At 58.6% G+C, this 12,081-nt stretch overlaps 1 protein-coding gene across 1 annotated transcript; it reads right to left on the bottom strand.

Moving 5' to 3' along the window:
* Positions 1 to 8,285: 8,285 nt before the first annotated feature.
* Fzd2 (frizzled class receptor 2) lies at positions 8,286 to 11,588 on the bottom strand. Its single transcript, XM_004633829.2, has 2 exons — positions 9,815 to 11,588; positions 8,286 to 8,345 (listed from the first exon to the last, which is right to left on the bottom strand). The coding sequence occupies exon 1, from the start codon at positions 11,523 to 11,525 to the stop codon at positions 9,855 to 9,857; it is 1,671 nt and encodes a 556-aa protein (XP_004633886.1). The 5' UTR covers positions 11,526 to 11,588; the 3' UTR covers positions 8,286 to 8,345; positions 9,815 to 9,854.
* Between the last annotated feature and the right edge of the window lie 493 nt (positions 11,589 to 12,081).

Genomic DNA, 12,081 nt, shown 5'->3' with positions numbered 1-12,081 from the left:
GGCCACGGCCTCTGGCGAGTGACAATCTTGTGGCTTTGCTGTGACAGGTCCCCTGCCCCACTATCAGGGAGACCTCAGGACAGACCCTGTCCTCAGGGTTGGTGGGGGCAGGGTGGCCCAGAGAGGCTCAGGAATGGATGCAACCTGGGCAGCCATGGAGCTGGACCTCCATGCCAGGACTTTCAGCCTGGGTGCCACAGTCTTTTGTACCACAGCTTACAGTAGACGCCGCTCGGCACCAAACCCACACCCGAGGCACGGCCCACACCAGGAGCCCGACGCCAGGAGTGCTGTGCCCGCCTTGGAGCTGCTCCCTGGGCGCGACCTGGTAACCTGTGGCCAGACCTTGGTCCCAGCAGCTTTGAGTGGTTCACTCAGCGCCTCCTAACTTGCACCTTGGGCCTCTGCTCCCCAGAGCCAGGGTGCCGGGCAGCAGGTGCTCTTGCAGGGGCCCCAAGACCTCTCTTGGCAGGATCTCAGCACCCCCAACTCAGGCACAGCTGTGGGCACCGCCGCTTGTGCACCCCTGCATGCCTGACACGCGTGCGCAGGGCTCCCCCAAGCTCCTGTCTGCACACAGCCCTGCGCCACTCTGCAGGGCGCAGACCCCTCGGGGTGAGGCCGGTACTCATCAGTGGCTGTGCCCCTAATGGGCTCCAGCTGCACAAACAGCCGGCCTGGGCCTCCCTAGGCTGCGCCATTCAGCAAGCCTGCCCCTCCCCCAGGGCAGCCGCTTGAAATCAGGGGGTTGGTCTTGCCACTCTGCCCACAGGCCTGGGGACCCTCCCTGCCCCTTCCAGGTCCTCAACATCCCATCTGCTGCCCGCTGGGCAGGAGCACCTGAGATCCAGGGCAGGTACCCTGCTGCAGAGGGCATGGAAGTTAGCAGCCCATGGAGCCTGAGCTCCAGAGCAGCTGAGAAGAGGGGAGTGCTTGGGAGTGCTTGCTTGCAATCCCAGCTCCTCCAGAGGCTGAGATAGGAGGGTTTTGAGTTTAAGGGCAGCCTGGACTATGTGACAAGACTTTGTTTTTTGTTGTTTTGTTTTGTTGGCAGAACCGGGGATTGAACTCAGGCCCTTGCGCTTGCCAGGCAAGCTCTTATTCCACTCAGCCATCTCCCTGGCCCCAAGACCTTGTTTCAAAAAGCAGACCAAAAAAAAAAAAAAAAAAGAAAAGAAAGAAAGGTCCAGGGAGATGACTCAGTGGCATAAATGCCTGCCAGGCAAGTGCAAGGTCATGAGTTTGACTCCCAGTATTCATCAGCAAGGTTGAGCTCCCATCTCCAATCCTGGATTCTTAGCCCCTGCTGAGGAGGTGCCTATCTCTGCTGCCTCTTGGTTTCCTCGTGGGCCTGGCCATCTCTCCACAAGGCCCAGCACAAGCCTGACCAAAGGCTCCTGGAGAGCTGGACTGGGGTTCGGGGGGGGCCACAGCGTATGGACTTCTCCTTCCCTCCTGGGTGCCCACCAAGTCTTCCTCTGAGCTCCCCAAAGGTGGTGGCTCCACACAGCAGCTGTGTTCTGAAGGTGCCACCCAAGTGTCCTCAGCAGAACTTCTTCTGTCTGTGTCCCCCAGATCCCTGGTGTCACCCACATGTGGCCCTGTCTCTGGCTCCTCCAAGGCCACTGCAGGAGACTGGGGAGAGAACAGCAGCCCCTGCATGGCCAGTACCACCACGGGTGACCCGGAGCCCAAGCCAAGGGCCTTGGTGCTGGGAGCCCCACCATTTGGGAGGCACAGGCGGGAGGGTTACAAGTTCCAGGCCAGCCTCAAACAAATATGTGAGTAAATTTAACTTAAAAATAAATAAAATGAGACAGATCCTGTTGGCCACTCTTCCCTTGAAGGCCTGTGTGCCACAAGGACTGACTTGGGTTATGCTGCAGCCAGGATCTTGGGGCCCCGCCAGGAGCCTAGGTCACTGGCAGGCACCATGGAGAGGGTAGAGGTCTTGCGTGGGGTCTTCGGGTCCTCAGGGTCCTGGAATTGGTGACCCAGCCCCTTTGTCACCTCTCTCTGGTTTCTGGTCACCAGGTGTGCTGCTCTGCCTCCCTCAGGGCCACATCAGCAGGAGCCAGGTCCCCAGGACACGAAAGAGTAGCCTCAGCACTGTTCCAAGCTCTGGCCGCCAGCCAGCCCCCATCTTCTGGGCGACCCCTGGGTGTCCTTGGAAGAGGATGTGGCCATAGCTCTGCCTTGTCCTATTGGTCCCATCACCCAGCAAACGTTTGCAGTAACAGCCGGTACTTATGACCCAGGACCACACGGAGAGGGCCTCTGGGAGGGTGGCACCGCCCTGAGCAGAGGGCTGATGCTGGCCACCTTACTGCAGCAGCCCCCACAGGGCCTGCACGGGCGCCTCCCCTGAGCCTCAGGGCCCTGACCCTCAGCAACCCCCCTTGGCGCAGATGCACAGCAGGCTTGCCAGTTCCAGGACCGAAACCACAGGGCATGCGGGTCCGGGGATCGAACTCCTGTCCTTGTGCTTGCCAGGTAGATGCTTATGCCTCTGAGCTCCCATATGGCTTAATTGTAAGGAAATCTTTCTTAGCTCACCATGCTCAATTTCTCATGTCTCACGATGTCCTGGGCAGGGATTCGGGCCTTGTTGGCGGCTGAGTCTTTGCTCTGTGAGGTCAGCTGGCAGGGGCCTGGCCGGAGGTGCAAAATGGCCCCCTGCGTGTCTGGCTGTCCACCACTAAGAGAGAAGTCTGGGCGGGATCTCCTGAGGCTTGGGGGAGCCAATCCCATGCAGGGTGGAGCCAGGACGTGGGGCAAAGCCTGAGATAGGGTGGAGCCTAGAATCAGGGGTGGAGCCTGGATAGCAGAGGTGGAACCTGGTTTGTGGGTGGGGCCTGGAGGCAGGGGAGGAGCCTTAGGATGAGGCCGAGCTTGGGCAGGGTGGGGCCTGGATGTTGGTTGGCATGGAGAGCGAGTGGGGTGTCGCTAGCAAGGGCGACAGTGAGGGCTTCAAAACCCAAACCTGGGGCTGGAGAGATGGCTCAGTGGTCTAAAGCACCTACTTGGAACAGGCTTGGCAAAGCACAGGGACCTCGGTTCGATCCTCCAGCACCACATGCCAGCCAGCCGCGCCCCCTGGTGGGCTGAGCTGGCCACACACACACACACACACAATAAATAAATGTAATAAATAAAAATAAAAAAATTAAAAAAAAAAAAAACACCGAAACCTGGTGTTTCGGAGGGGACATCTGTAATATCCTATGAATGGGTCCAGGAAGTCCAGAGTTAGGCTGAGAGATCAAAGTCAGACACCAGGGCCTGGTCCACATCAGGACAGGTCTCCCTGGACTCGAGCGCTGGCCAGGAGCTGGCCTCTCCGACTTTCTGACCAGGAGTGAGGAGGCCTCGAGGTTCCAGGACCCCTGGGTCAATGCCCACCCCCAGCTCTGTGACTCACGAATTTGCATCCGGGCAACAACACACACACACACCCACCCCACTCATACACCCGGGCAACTACACATGTGCACTCATGCCCACATGCATGCACTGCACAGCCGCTGGGCTGGTTTGTGGTCTTCTGTGCGCCCCAGCCTCATAGGTGTCCTGCCTCGGGTCCTCCCCAATGAAACCAACTGAGACTGCTTCTCCCGTGATCCCTACTGCAGGGATGCAACACTGCAGGCAGCTACCATGTTGCAGGCTGTGCCCCAGGTGTGCAAGTGGCTGTCTCCTGATTCTGAGGGCTCCAGCTAGGACAGTAATGACAGCAGGGCGGGGCTGGTGGCTCTGCGTGCCCTGCGGAAGTCATCTTGCCATCCGTATTGCCCAAGAATCCGTGCCCTGCACGTTCCTGCCTGCACTCCCATGGTGGCACGTGCATGCCTCTGGCTGAACGGTCCTCCTGTCTTCTGAGGCTTGCCCACTTTCCCTCTGCCCTGGACGTCCGACCTGAGCCCTGACAGCCACACCTGTGTGTGTGATGAGCGGGTCACGTCTCGTTTGCTCAGGGAGAGTGTTCGCCTGACGCTTCAGGGCCCAGGCTGAGGCTCGGTGCTGCCTCTGCAATGAGAGGAGCCCTGCACTCTGTTCCCGGCCAGCTCCAGCAAGTCACCCAACAGATACGGCCCAACCAGCGATCAGTGTGGCAGGCACAGTGGCGCCCAGCCAGAATCCGTCACCCAGACCCGGGAGGCTGAGGCAGGAGGATCACCATGAGTTTGAAGCCAGCCAGAACTACTCAGCAAGACCTTATCTCAGGGCCGGGGAGATGGCTCAGTAGAATAAGCACTTCCCTGGCAAGTGCAAGGGTCTGAGTTCAATCCCTGGTTCCGCCAAGAAAAAAAAAAAAGATAGCTCAGGGAACTAAAGCACCTGCTTAGTCAGGCGCAGCAACTAGGGTTCGATCCCTGATGTGCTGTGCGGGGCACGCTGAGATTGGCGACTGAGACTGGATGTGGGGACGCATGCCTATAATCCCAGCTCTTGGGAGGCTGAAAACAGGAGGCACACTGTGAGTCTGATTTGTGTAGTGAGACCCTGTAGACCCTATACTAAATGCATTTTAAAAAAGGAAATTTAAAAAGTTTTATCCGTTCTAATTTTTACATTAAACATTGCATATTTATTTGATCAATAAAAGTTTAAAAATGAAAAAAAAAACAACCAGACCTTATCTCAAAAAACCAAAATAAAGGAGGCCTTGAGCTGTGTGTTGCCAGAGAATGATTTTTTTTCTTTCAGGGACTGCATTTGTGCACTGTGGCTGTCTATCACGATGGGAGAAAGTGCTTGCTTCACAGGAAGTACTAAATAGAACTCCAGGCTGGGGAGTAGCTTAGTAGTATAGCACCTGCCTAGTGTGCATACTGAGTTCAATTCCCAGACCACAAAAAAATAAGAACAAAGAACTCCTCTGAGCCAACAAGTGAATTACATTAGGTAGCATTTATTGAGCATTTACTGTATGTCAGACCCCACTTTAAACCCCAGAAGAATTAGTTTGTTTTGGCCAGGGAGGTAACTCAGTAGAATAAGCACTTGCCTGGCAAGTGCAAGGACCGGAGTTCAATCCCTGGTTCTACCAAAAATATAAAAGATAAAAATAAAAATAAAGAATTAGTTTGTTTCAACCTTAGCATCCCGGAAAAGTGAGTCTCCTCACTGCCTCTCTCTCACAGGAGGTGCAAGGGCTTAGAACTGTGCACCAGGCAGCAGCTGTGGGCAGCTGAGCAGGGCCTGGGGGCCTGCAGCCCATGGGTCCCAAGGATGAGTGGCCCGGGGTGTGCAGCAGGGGCTGGGTGGGGACACTCCTTGGGTCTGGTAGGATCTTGCTTTCTTTTTTGTTTTGCTGAGATTAAATAAATGCAGGGCCTCCTGTGCACCAGGCCCTGCCCAGAGCCACACCAGCCGGGCTGTGCAGTGGTCCAGGCCAGAGAATCCCAAGCTTCCCCTCTCTGCCGTCTACTTCCAGCCCTGGGTCACAGCTGTCCCAGCGAGTAGGCAGAGGAAAGTGCAGGGGATTAACTCACACCCACTGCCACTGTTAGCATTGGCCAGGGTCCTTTGCTTTCTACCATGGATCCTGTTGTCCTCGCCACCCTTGATGCCAGGCCCGTCTTATGTCCCATTCCACAGGAGACAGATATGAATGAGCTCCCCAGGAGGATAGGGCTTCCTGGGGGCCCTAACTGGCCTTGGCTGGTGGTTAGCGGGGTTAGAGTGGGGCTGTTTCCATTGGCACTGCTGCGGTGCCCTGAGGCTCCTCACCCTTGCCCTGGCTGAGGGGAGCGGGGAGGCCACTGCCCAGTGCGCTTCCCCCATCCTCTTCCTCCTGCCCCTCCAGACTGAAGTGACAACCAGCCATTCCAGCAGGACTGGACAGCTGACTCAAGGCCAGGCTGAGAGCCTACAGCCTTTGAGGGCTTTGCTTCAAACAGAGCCAGGCCAGTTCCTCCTGGGGCCCTATTGGGAAGGAGGAGGAGCCATTTTGGGCCACCATGCCCCATCTTCGTTTGTCCTCTTGTCATTTTGCCACAGCTCTTCCAGGTCCCAGATTATGAGGAGACTGAGGGGCAGGGGCAGAGCAGGAAAGCCGTTGTTGACAGACCCCACCCTCAAAGCCCAGGAAAGGTGGTGGACTTGCCCTGCTCAGCCAGGAGAGTGACATTTCTGTCCTAATTAGAGAACAGAGGGAGGAAAAACCCACTGCCACTCCTCAAGGCACTCTAGGCTGGCACCCAGAGCTGGGGACAGCTGGCAGCACAGAAAACAGCCGTGACAACAGGTGAGCAGCCCGGGGGACAGGGACAGCCTTCCATCCAGGCGTTTCCCAGGAATTCACCCAGTGCTGGGAGAGGTCGATGCCTTCTGGAACTCATGCGTCTGTGTGAAGCCCAAGGCCAGGCTGCAGTCCCTCTATCCAGCGTGCTGGGTTCCCCCAGTGTCGCCACAGGCCAATCCTTCTGTTCCCAACCATCTTCTGTAGCAAAGTTGGGAGACGGATAGGAAACGTAGCAGACGGCTGGAAGGAGCTAGGGTGGGAGATTGGTGGGGAGAGGGGGCAGGTGGAATGTCCAGCAGCCTCTTACACTCACACAAGGTCATCCACATGAAGCCAGACATAGTGGTACCCACCTGTAATCTCAGTATTCGGGAGGCTGAGGCAAGGGGATCTCTGTGAGTTCAAGGCCTGCCTGGACTACATGGTGAGCCCTTGTCTCAAAAACTAAAGTGTGCTCACACAGTCTGGCTATTTTTTCCAGCAGGAGGCCAACACATTTTTTTTTTTTTTTTTTTTAAGATTCTTGGTGAGGCACTGTCCCCAGGCCCCCGCCTTGTTGTGGGAGTGGGGAGGGGAGCCCAGAGTCTCATGCATAGGAGGCAACTGCTCCACTGCCAACCAACACCTAGGTCCCAGAGTCTGAGATCCATTTAGGGTGATTAGGTAGATGAAGGACAGCAGTCACAGGCAGCAGCAAGAGGCACAGTGCCCACTCCTGTAATCCCAGCACTAAGGCAGGCTGAGGCAGGAGGATCCTAAACTCCCTCTGGGCAAGGGATCAGTTTAACAAGACCCTGATTCAAGTCTCAACAACAAATAAGAGCTGAGGATTCCATTCAGTGCAGAGACCCTGGGTTCAATACCCAGCACCAGGAAAGAAAAACGTGGGGCCACAACTCTCTGAAATGGAAGGAACAGGGACCTGGGTCCCACCTGTGCTCCCCCAGCACCCAGAACAGCGCCCTCCCGGAGTCCAGACAGGTCCAGAAAGACCCCCTCTCCTGGAACAGACTCCCTCTCCTGGGACGCAGTTTCGCCTGGGAGAACATCGCGTGTTCTGTGACGCTGCACCAAGGGGCCTCTCGAGAGGCGGGGCCTCTTAGGGGAGGGGAGGGGAGGGGTCTTTGGGGCAGTGAGCTGAGTCTGGGCAGGCAGGGGGGCTCAGGAGGGGCGACTGAGCAGGAAGCAGGGATCGCGGGGCTTGGAGAACCAGCAATGTTCAGGCTTCCCACGGGCGCCGCCCGCCTGGGGCTGGGAGAAGGGACCCTCCCAGTCCCGCGCTCTGCACAGCTCTCAGCCAGCAAGGCCTAATGCCTGCACGTGCGCCCCTGCAGCCCGGCCTGGAGGTTGGTTCTTGCGGTTTCTTTTCTTCTGAGCGCCGAAACCGAGGTGCTCCAAGAATGAACACCTCTCTCTTGAGACAAGCTGAACTGCCCAGGTGGGACCCAAACTTGCCACGGTGCTGGGATTGCAGGCACACGCGGCCCGGGCCTGACAAACCCTCATCTTTAACCGGGTTTTCAGGGTGGTCAGGTCAGGGACTCCTAGTCCAGTTATCTCCACACTAGTGAAAAGCTACCCTTCTCCGGGAGTTGTTCCCGAAGGAGGGGAAAGTGGGGTACGGGTGGAGCCCCACTACTCTCTGCTGGGAAACTGGCCCCTAGCAGCTGCCCTACGAGAAGGGGAAACTAAGCGCAAGATGTGCACCTTTCAAAATATCAGGGGCCCGTTGCAGTTCGGGGGCAGAGCACTTGCCTGGCATGTGTGGGGACTGAGTTCAGCAGCAGCACCCGGGAAGATGCTGTTTTAGCCCCATCCTCTAGGGGTCCCCTGGGCTGGGGGGGACCCGGTTTACCAAGGTGCCTCCACCCACCCATCTACAGGAACTGAGGGGGTGTCCACAGCCTGCATCTCACCAGAGACGACACTGGGGGGCTCAGAGGTGGGGGACCCGCAGCCCTTTCTCCATCAGGCTCTCGTCATGAGAGGCGCTCTGTTTGTGCTTAGTAACTTAACTTTCCTTGTAGCACCATGGGTCCTTTAGACAGCGGAGCTCCAGAGGTGACAGTGGCAGTCCCCTGCCGACCGCCAAGAAAACCTAGGGAGACGCCATACACTCGTCCTCGGCCGGTGCGCAGGGTCCAGGGCTTCGCTGGAATCCTGAGCTCGCTGTACGCCACCACCTGACTTCAATTAGCAAGGCCCGGCTCCCCTCCCCCAGCGCCAGCCACACGCCGTCCCAGGGGGTCCCAGGCACTTTCTCCCGTCCCAGGTCAGACAACAAAGGAGGACTAGGAACCCTTTCCTGTCGCTTTTTAGCGAAAATAGCAAGACTTTGGGCCAGAAGCCCGCTTCGCCCCGCCCCCACCCCACAGAGGAGGTGGGGAGGTGGTGCGGTTTGCTAAAGCTCATAAAAAGTTACAACCCTGTTAAATGCAATTAAAGCGTTAGATCTTTGGAAGATAATTAAATGCATTTTATTATTATGATTATTACCTTCTAATTTGCACGATTATCAAGAAACAGGAGGTGGGGTAAACTGAGCTAACTGGCATGGCTATCTTCAGACCAAACCTTGGGAATCAAACTTGTACAGCATTCCACGGCGCTGTTTGTGCGTTGGAAGCCAGAAGACACTGTATACACAGCTCCGCAGGCGGCGCGGAGGGAAAGTCTTGGTTTTATGGGGGGGGGAGGGGACGATAAGAAACATCTGTTCCACATCCCACTGCCGCGTCCCGCGGCCCCCGGCTCCGGGCCTCCTCCCAGAGAAGCTACCCTCCTCTTTTTCCCTTCTTGTTTCTTCGGGACATGTTTTTAAAGAAACCAGTCTTTTGTCAACACGAACTAAAAATCCCACCACCCCATCAGTACCTCCCTCCACCCCAAACCATTTTTATTGCTGTTTTGGGATAGAAACAGAGAAAAGCCCCAAACAACAATAAAAATCCACTTATAACACAAAAACCAACCCCGAAACTGCTACCCTCAGCCGAAAGAGGAGTTTCTGTTCGCAGGGTGAAGAGCAGACTGCAGGGAAACGGGGGAGCGATGCAGGGTCTCAAAACTCCAGAATTTCCACTAAGTTAGAGGGCTAAGTGTGCCCTAAGAATCCAGGCAGAGGAGAAGACCAGAACCGAAGTAAGGTGCGGGAGCTGAGGGGACAGCGGCAGGCCTTCAGGCCGTAATGAGGGCTGGGGGCCGGGCGCCAGTCCGCTATCCGTTTGCTTTATGCTTTTCTTTCCCTGGGGAGGAGGTCTCCAAGTACCGCACGAAGGGCACCGCGCAAAAAAGGCAGGGAAGCGTAGAAAGAAACAAGACCAAAGCAGGTCTGGATCCAAAAGATGCTGCGGCTCCGCAGGCTCCATGCAGGCACAGGCGGCAGGGCCAGCTCCTGGCTCCCAGGTCCCCCAAGCTCCCCAGGGTATCCCCAGATCCCAGCCTGGCGGGCTCCTCGGTCACCACCCTATCTTCAGGCGGGGAGCGCTCCTGTTTTTTTCTTTTTTGTTTTAAATAGAAAATATATAATTACATTTGCAAAGACTATTTACAGTTCTAATTACAAACCTCGAGGGGGCGAGGCAGGCTCCGTCGGAGCCCCGCGTTCTCACACCGTGGTCTCCCCGCGTCGACCCCGCGCCAGGCGAGCATAGAATTTGCGCCACGAGTGCAGCGTCTTGCCGGACCAGATCCAGAAGCCCGACGTGATGCCCACGATGAGCGTCATGAGGTACTTGATCATGTAGACCGTGAAGTCAGGCGCGGCGCGCGGGGCGTGGGGCGCGGGGCACGGGATGGCCAGGCTGCGACAGTGCTGGCTTACCCAGGAGCGCTCCCAGCGCTCGCGGAAGGCTTGCTCATAGAAGTAGCAGGCCAGGACGATGGTGGCCGGCACCGTGTAGAGCACGCTGAAGACGCCGATGCGCACCATGAGGCGCTCCAACTTCTCCGTCTTCGTGCCGTCGTGCTTCATGACGGTGCGGATGCGGAAGAGCGACACGAAGCCGGCCAGTAGGAAGGACGTGCCCACGAACAGGTACACGAAGAGAGGCGCCAGCACGAAGCCGCGCAGCGGGTCCAGGCTGTGCAGCCCCACGAAGCACACGCCGCTCAGCAGGTCGCCGTCTACCTGGCCCAGCGCCAGGATGGCTACGGTCTTCACGGCGGGCACTGCCCAGGCCGCCAGGTGGAAGTACTGCGAGTTGGCCTCGATGGCCTCATGGCCCCACTTCATGCCGGCGGCCAGGAACCAGGTGAGCGACAGGATGACCCACCAGATAGAACTGGCCATGCTGAAGAAGTAGAGCACCATGAAGAGCAGCGTGCAGCCCTCCTTCTTGGTGCCCTGCACCACGGTGCGATAGCCGTCGTCCGAGAAGCGCTCGTTGCACACAGCGCGCTCCTGCAGCACGAAGCCGGCGATGTAGGCCACGGACACCATGGTGTAGCAGCCGGACAGGAACACGATGGGGCGCTCGGGGTAGCGAAAGCGCTGCATGTCCACTAGGTAGGTGGTGACGGTGAAGAAGGTGGAGGCGCAGCACAGCACGGACCACGTGAGGATCCAGAGGCGCGCGAACCGAGTCTCCTCCTGCGAGAAGAAGAGCGCGCCGTCGGGGCGTGCGGGCTCACACGGCGCGGCGCAGTCGCGCTCGCCCAGGAAGCGGTAGCTCAGGTAGGCGGGCACGCGCAGCACGCGTGGGCAGCGGAACGGGGACGCGGGCTGCGCGGCGGGACGCAGGCGCGGCGCCTGCGAGGCAGGCGCGGTGCCCGGCGCGGGCCCGGGTGGCGCGGTGCCCGGAGCGCCGTCTTCCGAGCGGTTCTGGCCTACGCACAGTTGCTCGGCGCCGTGGCGTGGGAACAGCTCGCAGCGCAGGCGCTCGGGCCACTGGAAGCCGAACTTGTTCATGAGCGCCTCGCAACCCTGGCGCGCGCGCTCGCAGATGGCGCGGCACGGCGGGATGGCCTGCTCTAGCACTGTGCACACGGGCGCGTACATGGCGCACAGGAAAAAGCGCAGCTCGGGCGAACACTGCACCTTCACCAGAGGGTAGAACTGGTGCACCTCGAGCCCCGCGTCCTCCTGGCTCGTGTGGCCCAGCAGGTTGGGCAGGATGGTCTGGTTGTAGGCGATGTCGGTGCACAACGGGATGGAGATGGGCTGGCAGAAGCCGTGCTCGGGCACCGACAAGCCCCGCTCGGCGCGCGCGCGCAACAGCAGCAGCGGCGGGAGCAGAAGCGCCATCAGCAGGCGCGGCGGGCTGCGGCGGGGCCGCATGCTGCCCCGGAGCGCCGGTCTCGGCCCGACCCGGTCGGATCCGGCCCGGCCCCGACCCCGGCCCGCGCGAACTCGGCCCACCCTCTCCGAGTCGGGGCTCTGCTCCTCCCGCTTCTCCGGCTCCTGCTCCTCTCTAGGACGCCTTTGTGCCTCCTGCAGCCTCACCTCTGCCACTCGGATCCCAATTAGTCGGTTTCAAGGAGGCCCCCGCTGGCGGCCCCGCCCACTCCCCGGTCGACCCCCCAAAAAGGGAGCCTTGAAACCGCCCCGTCGGGCACTCAGCGCCGGCCCAGAATGTGCACCGGACCAATCAGATTCAAACTTGGGCCCCGCCCCGGGTCCTGATTGGTTATTGTCCGTAATGAGCCCTGAAACTCGACGCCTAGGACCGCCCAGTCCCCCTGGGCTTTTAAAGGAACAGACTGGGGGGGGTAGTGGAGTGGGGGCGCCGCTAGGGTCCCGGAGACTCTGTCCTAGTTCCAGAACCCTGGTCCCCAATCTTCTGGGAAGACGCCGCCCTGCCCCCGTTGCTCCAGACGCCCCCCTTCTTGTTCGA

This window comes from Octodon degus, unplaced genomic scaffold, assembly GCF_000260255.1.
Source record: "Octodon degus isolate 3935 unplaced genomic scaffold, OctDeg1.0 scaffold00056, whole genome shotgun sequence".
Taxonomy (NCBI): domain Eukaryota; kingdom Metazoa; phylum Chordata; class Mammalia; order Rodentia; family Octodontidae; genus Octodon; species Octodon degus.
Note: the sequence above shows the minus strand (reverse complement) of the source record. Positions and strands in the feature narration are given on the sequence as shown.

Coding starts and splice junctions, on each gene's coding strand:
- Fzd2 (XM_004633829.2), bottom strand. CDS start 11,525: ATGCGGCCCCGCCGCAGCCCGCCGCGCCTGCTGATGGCGCTTCTGCTC.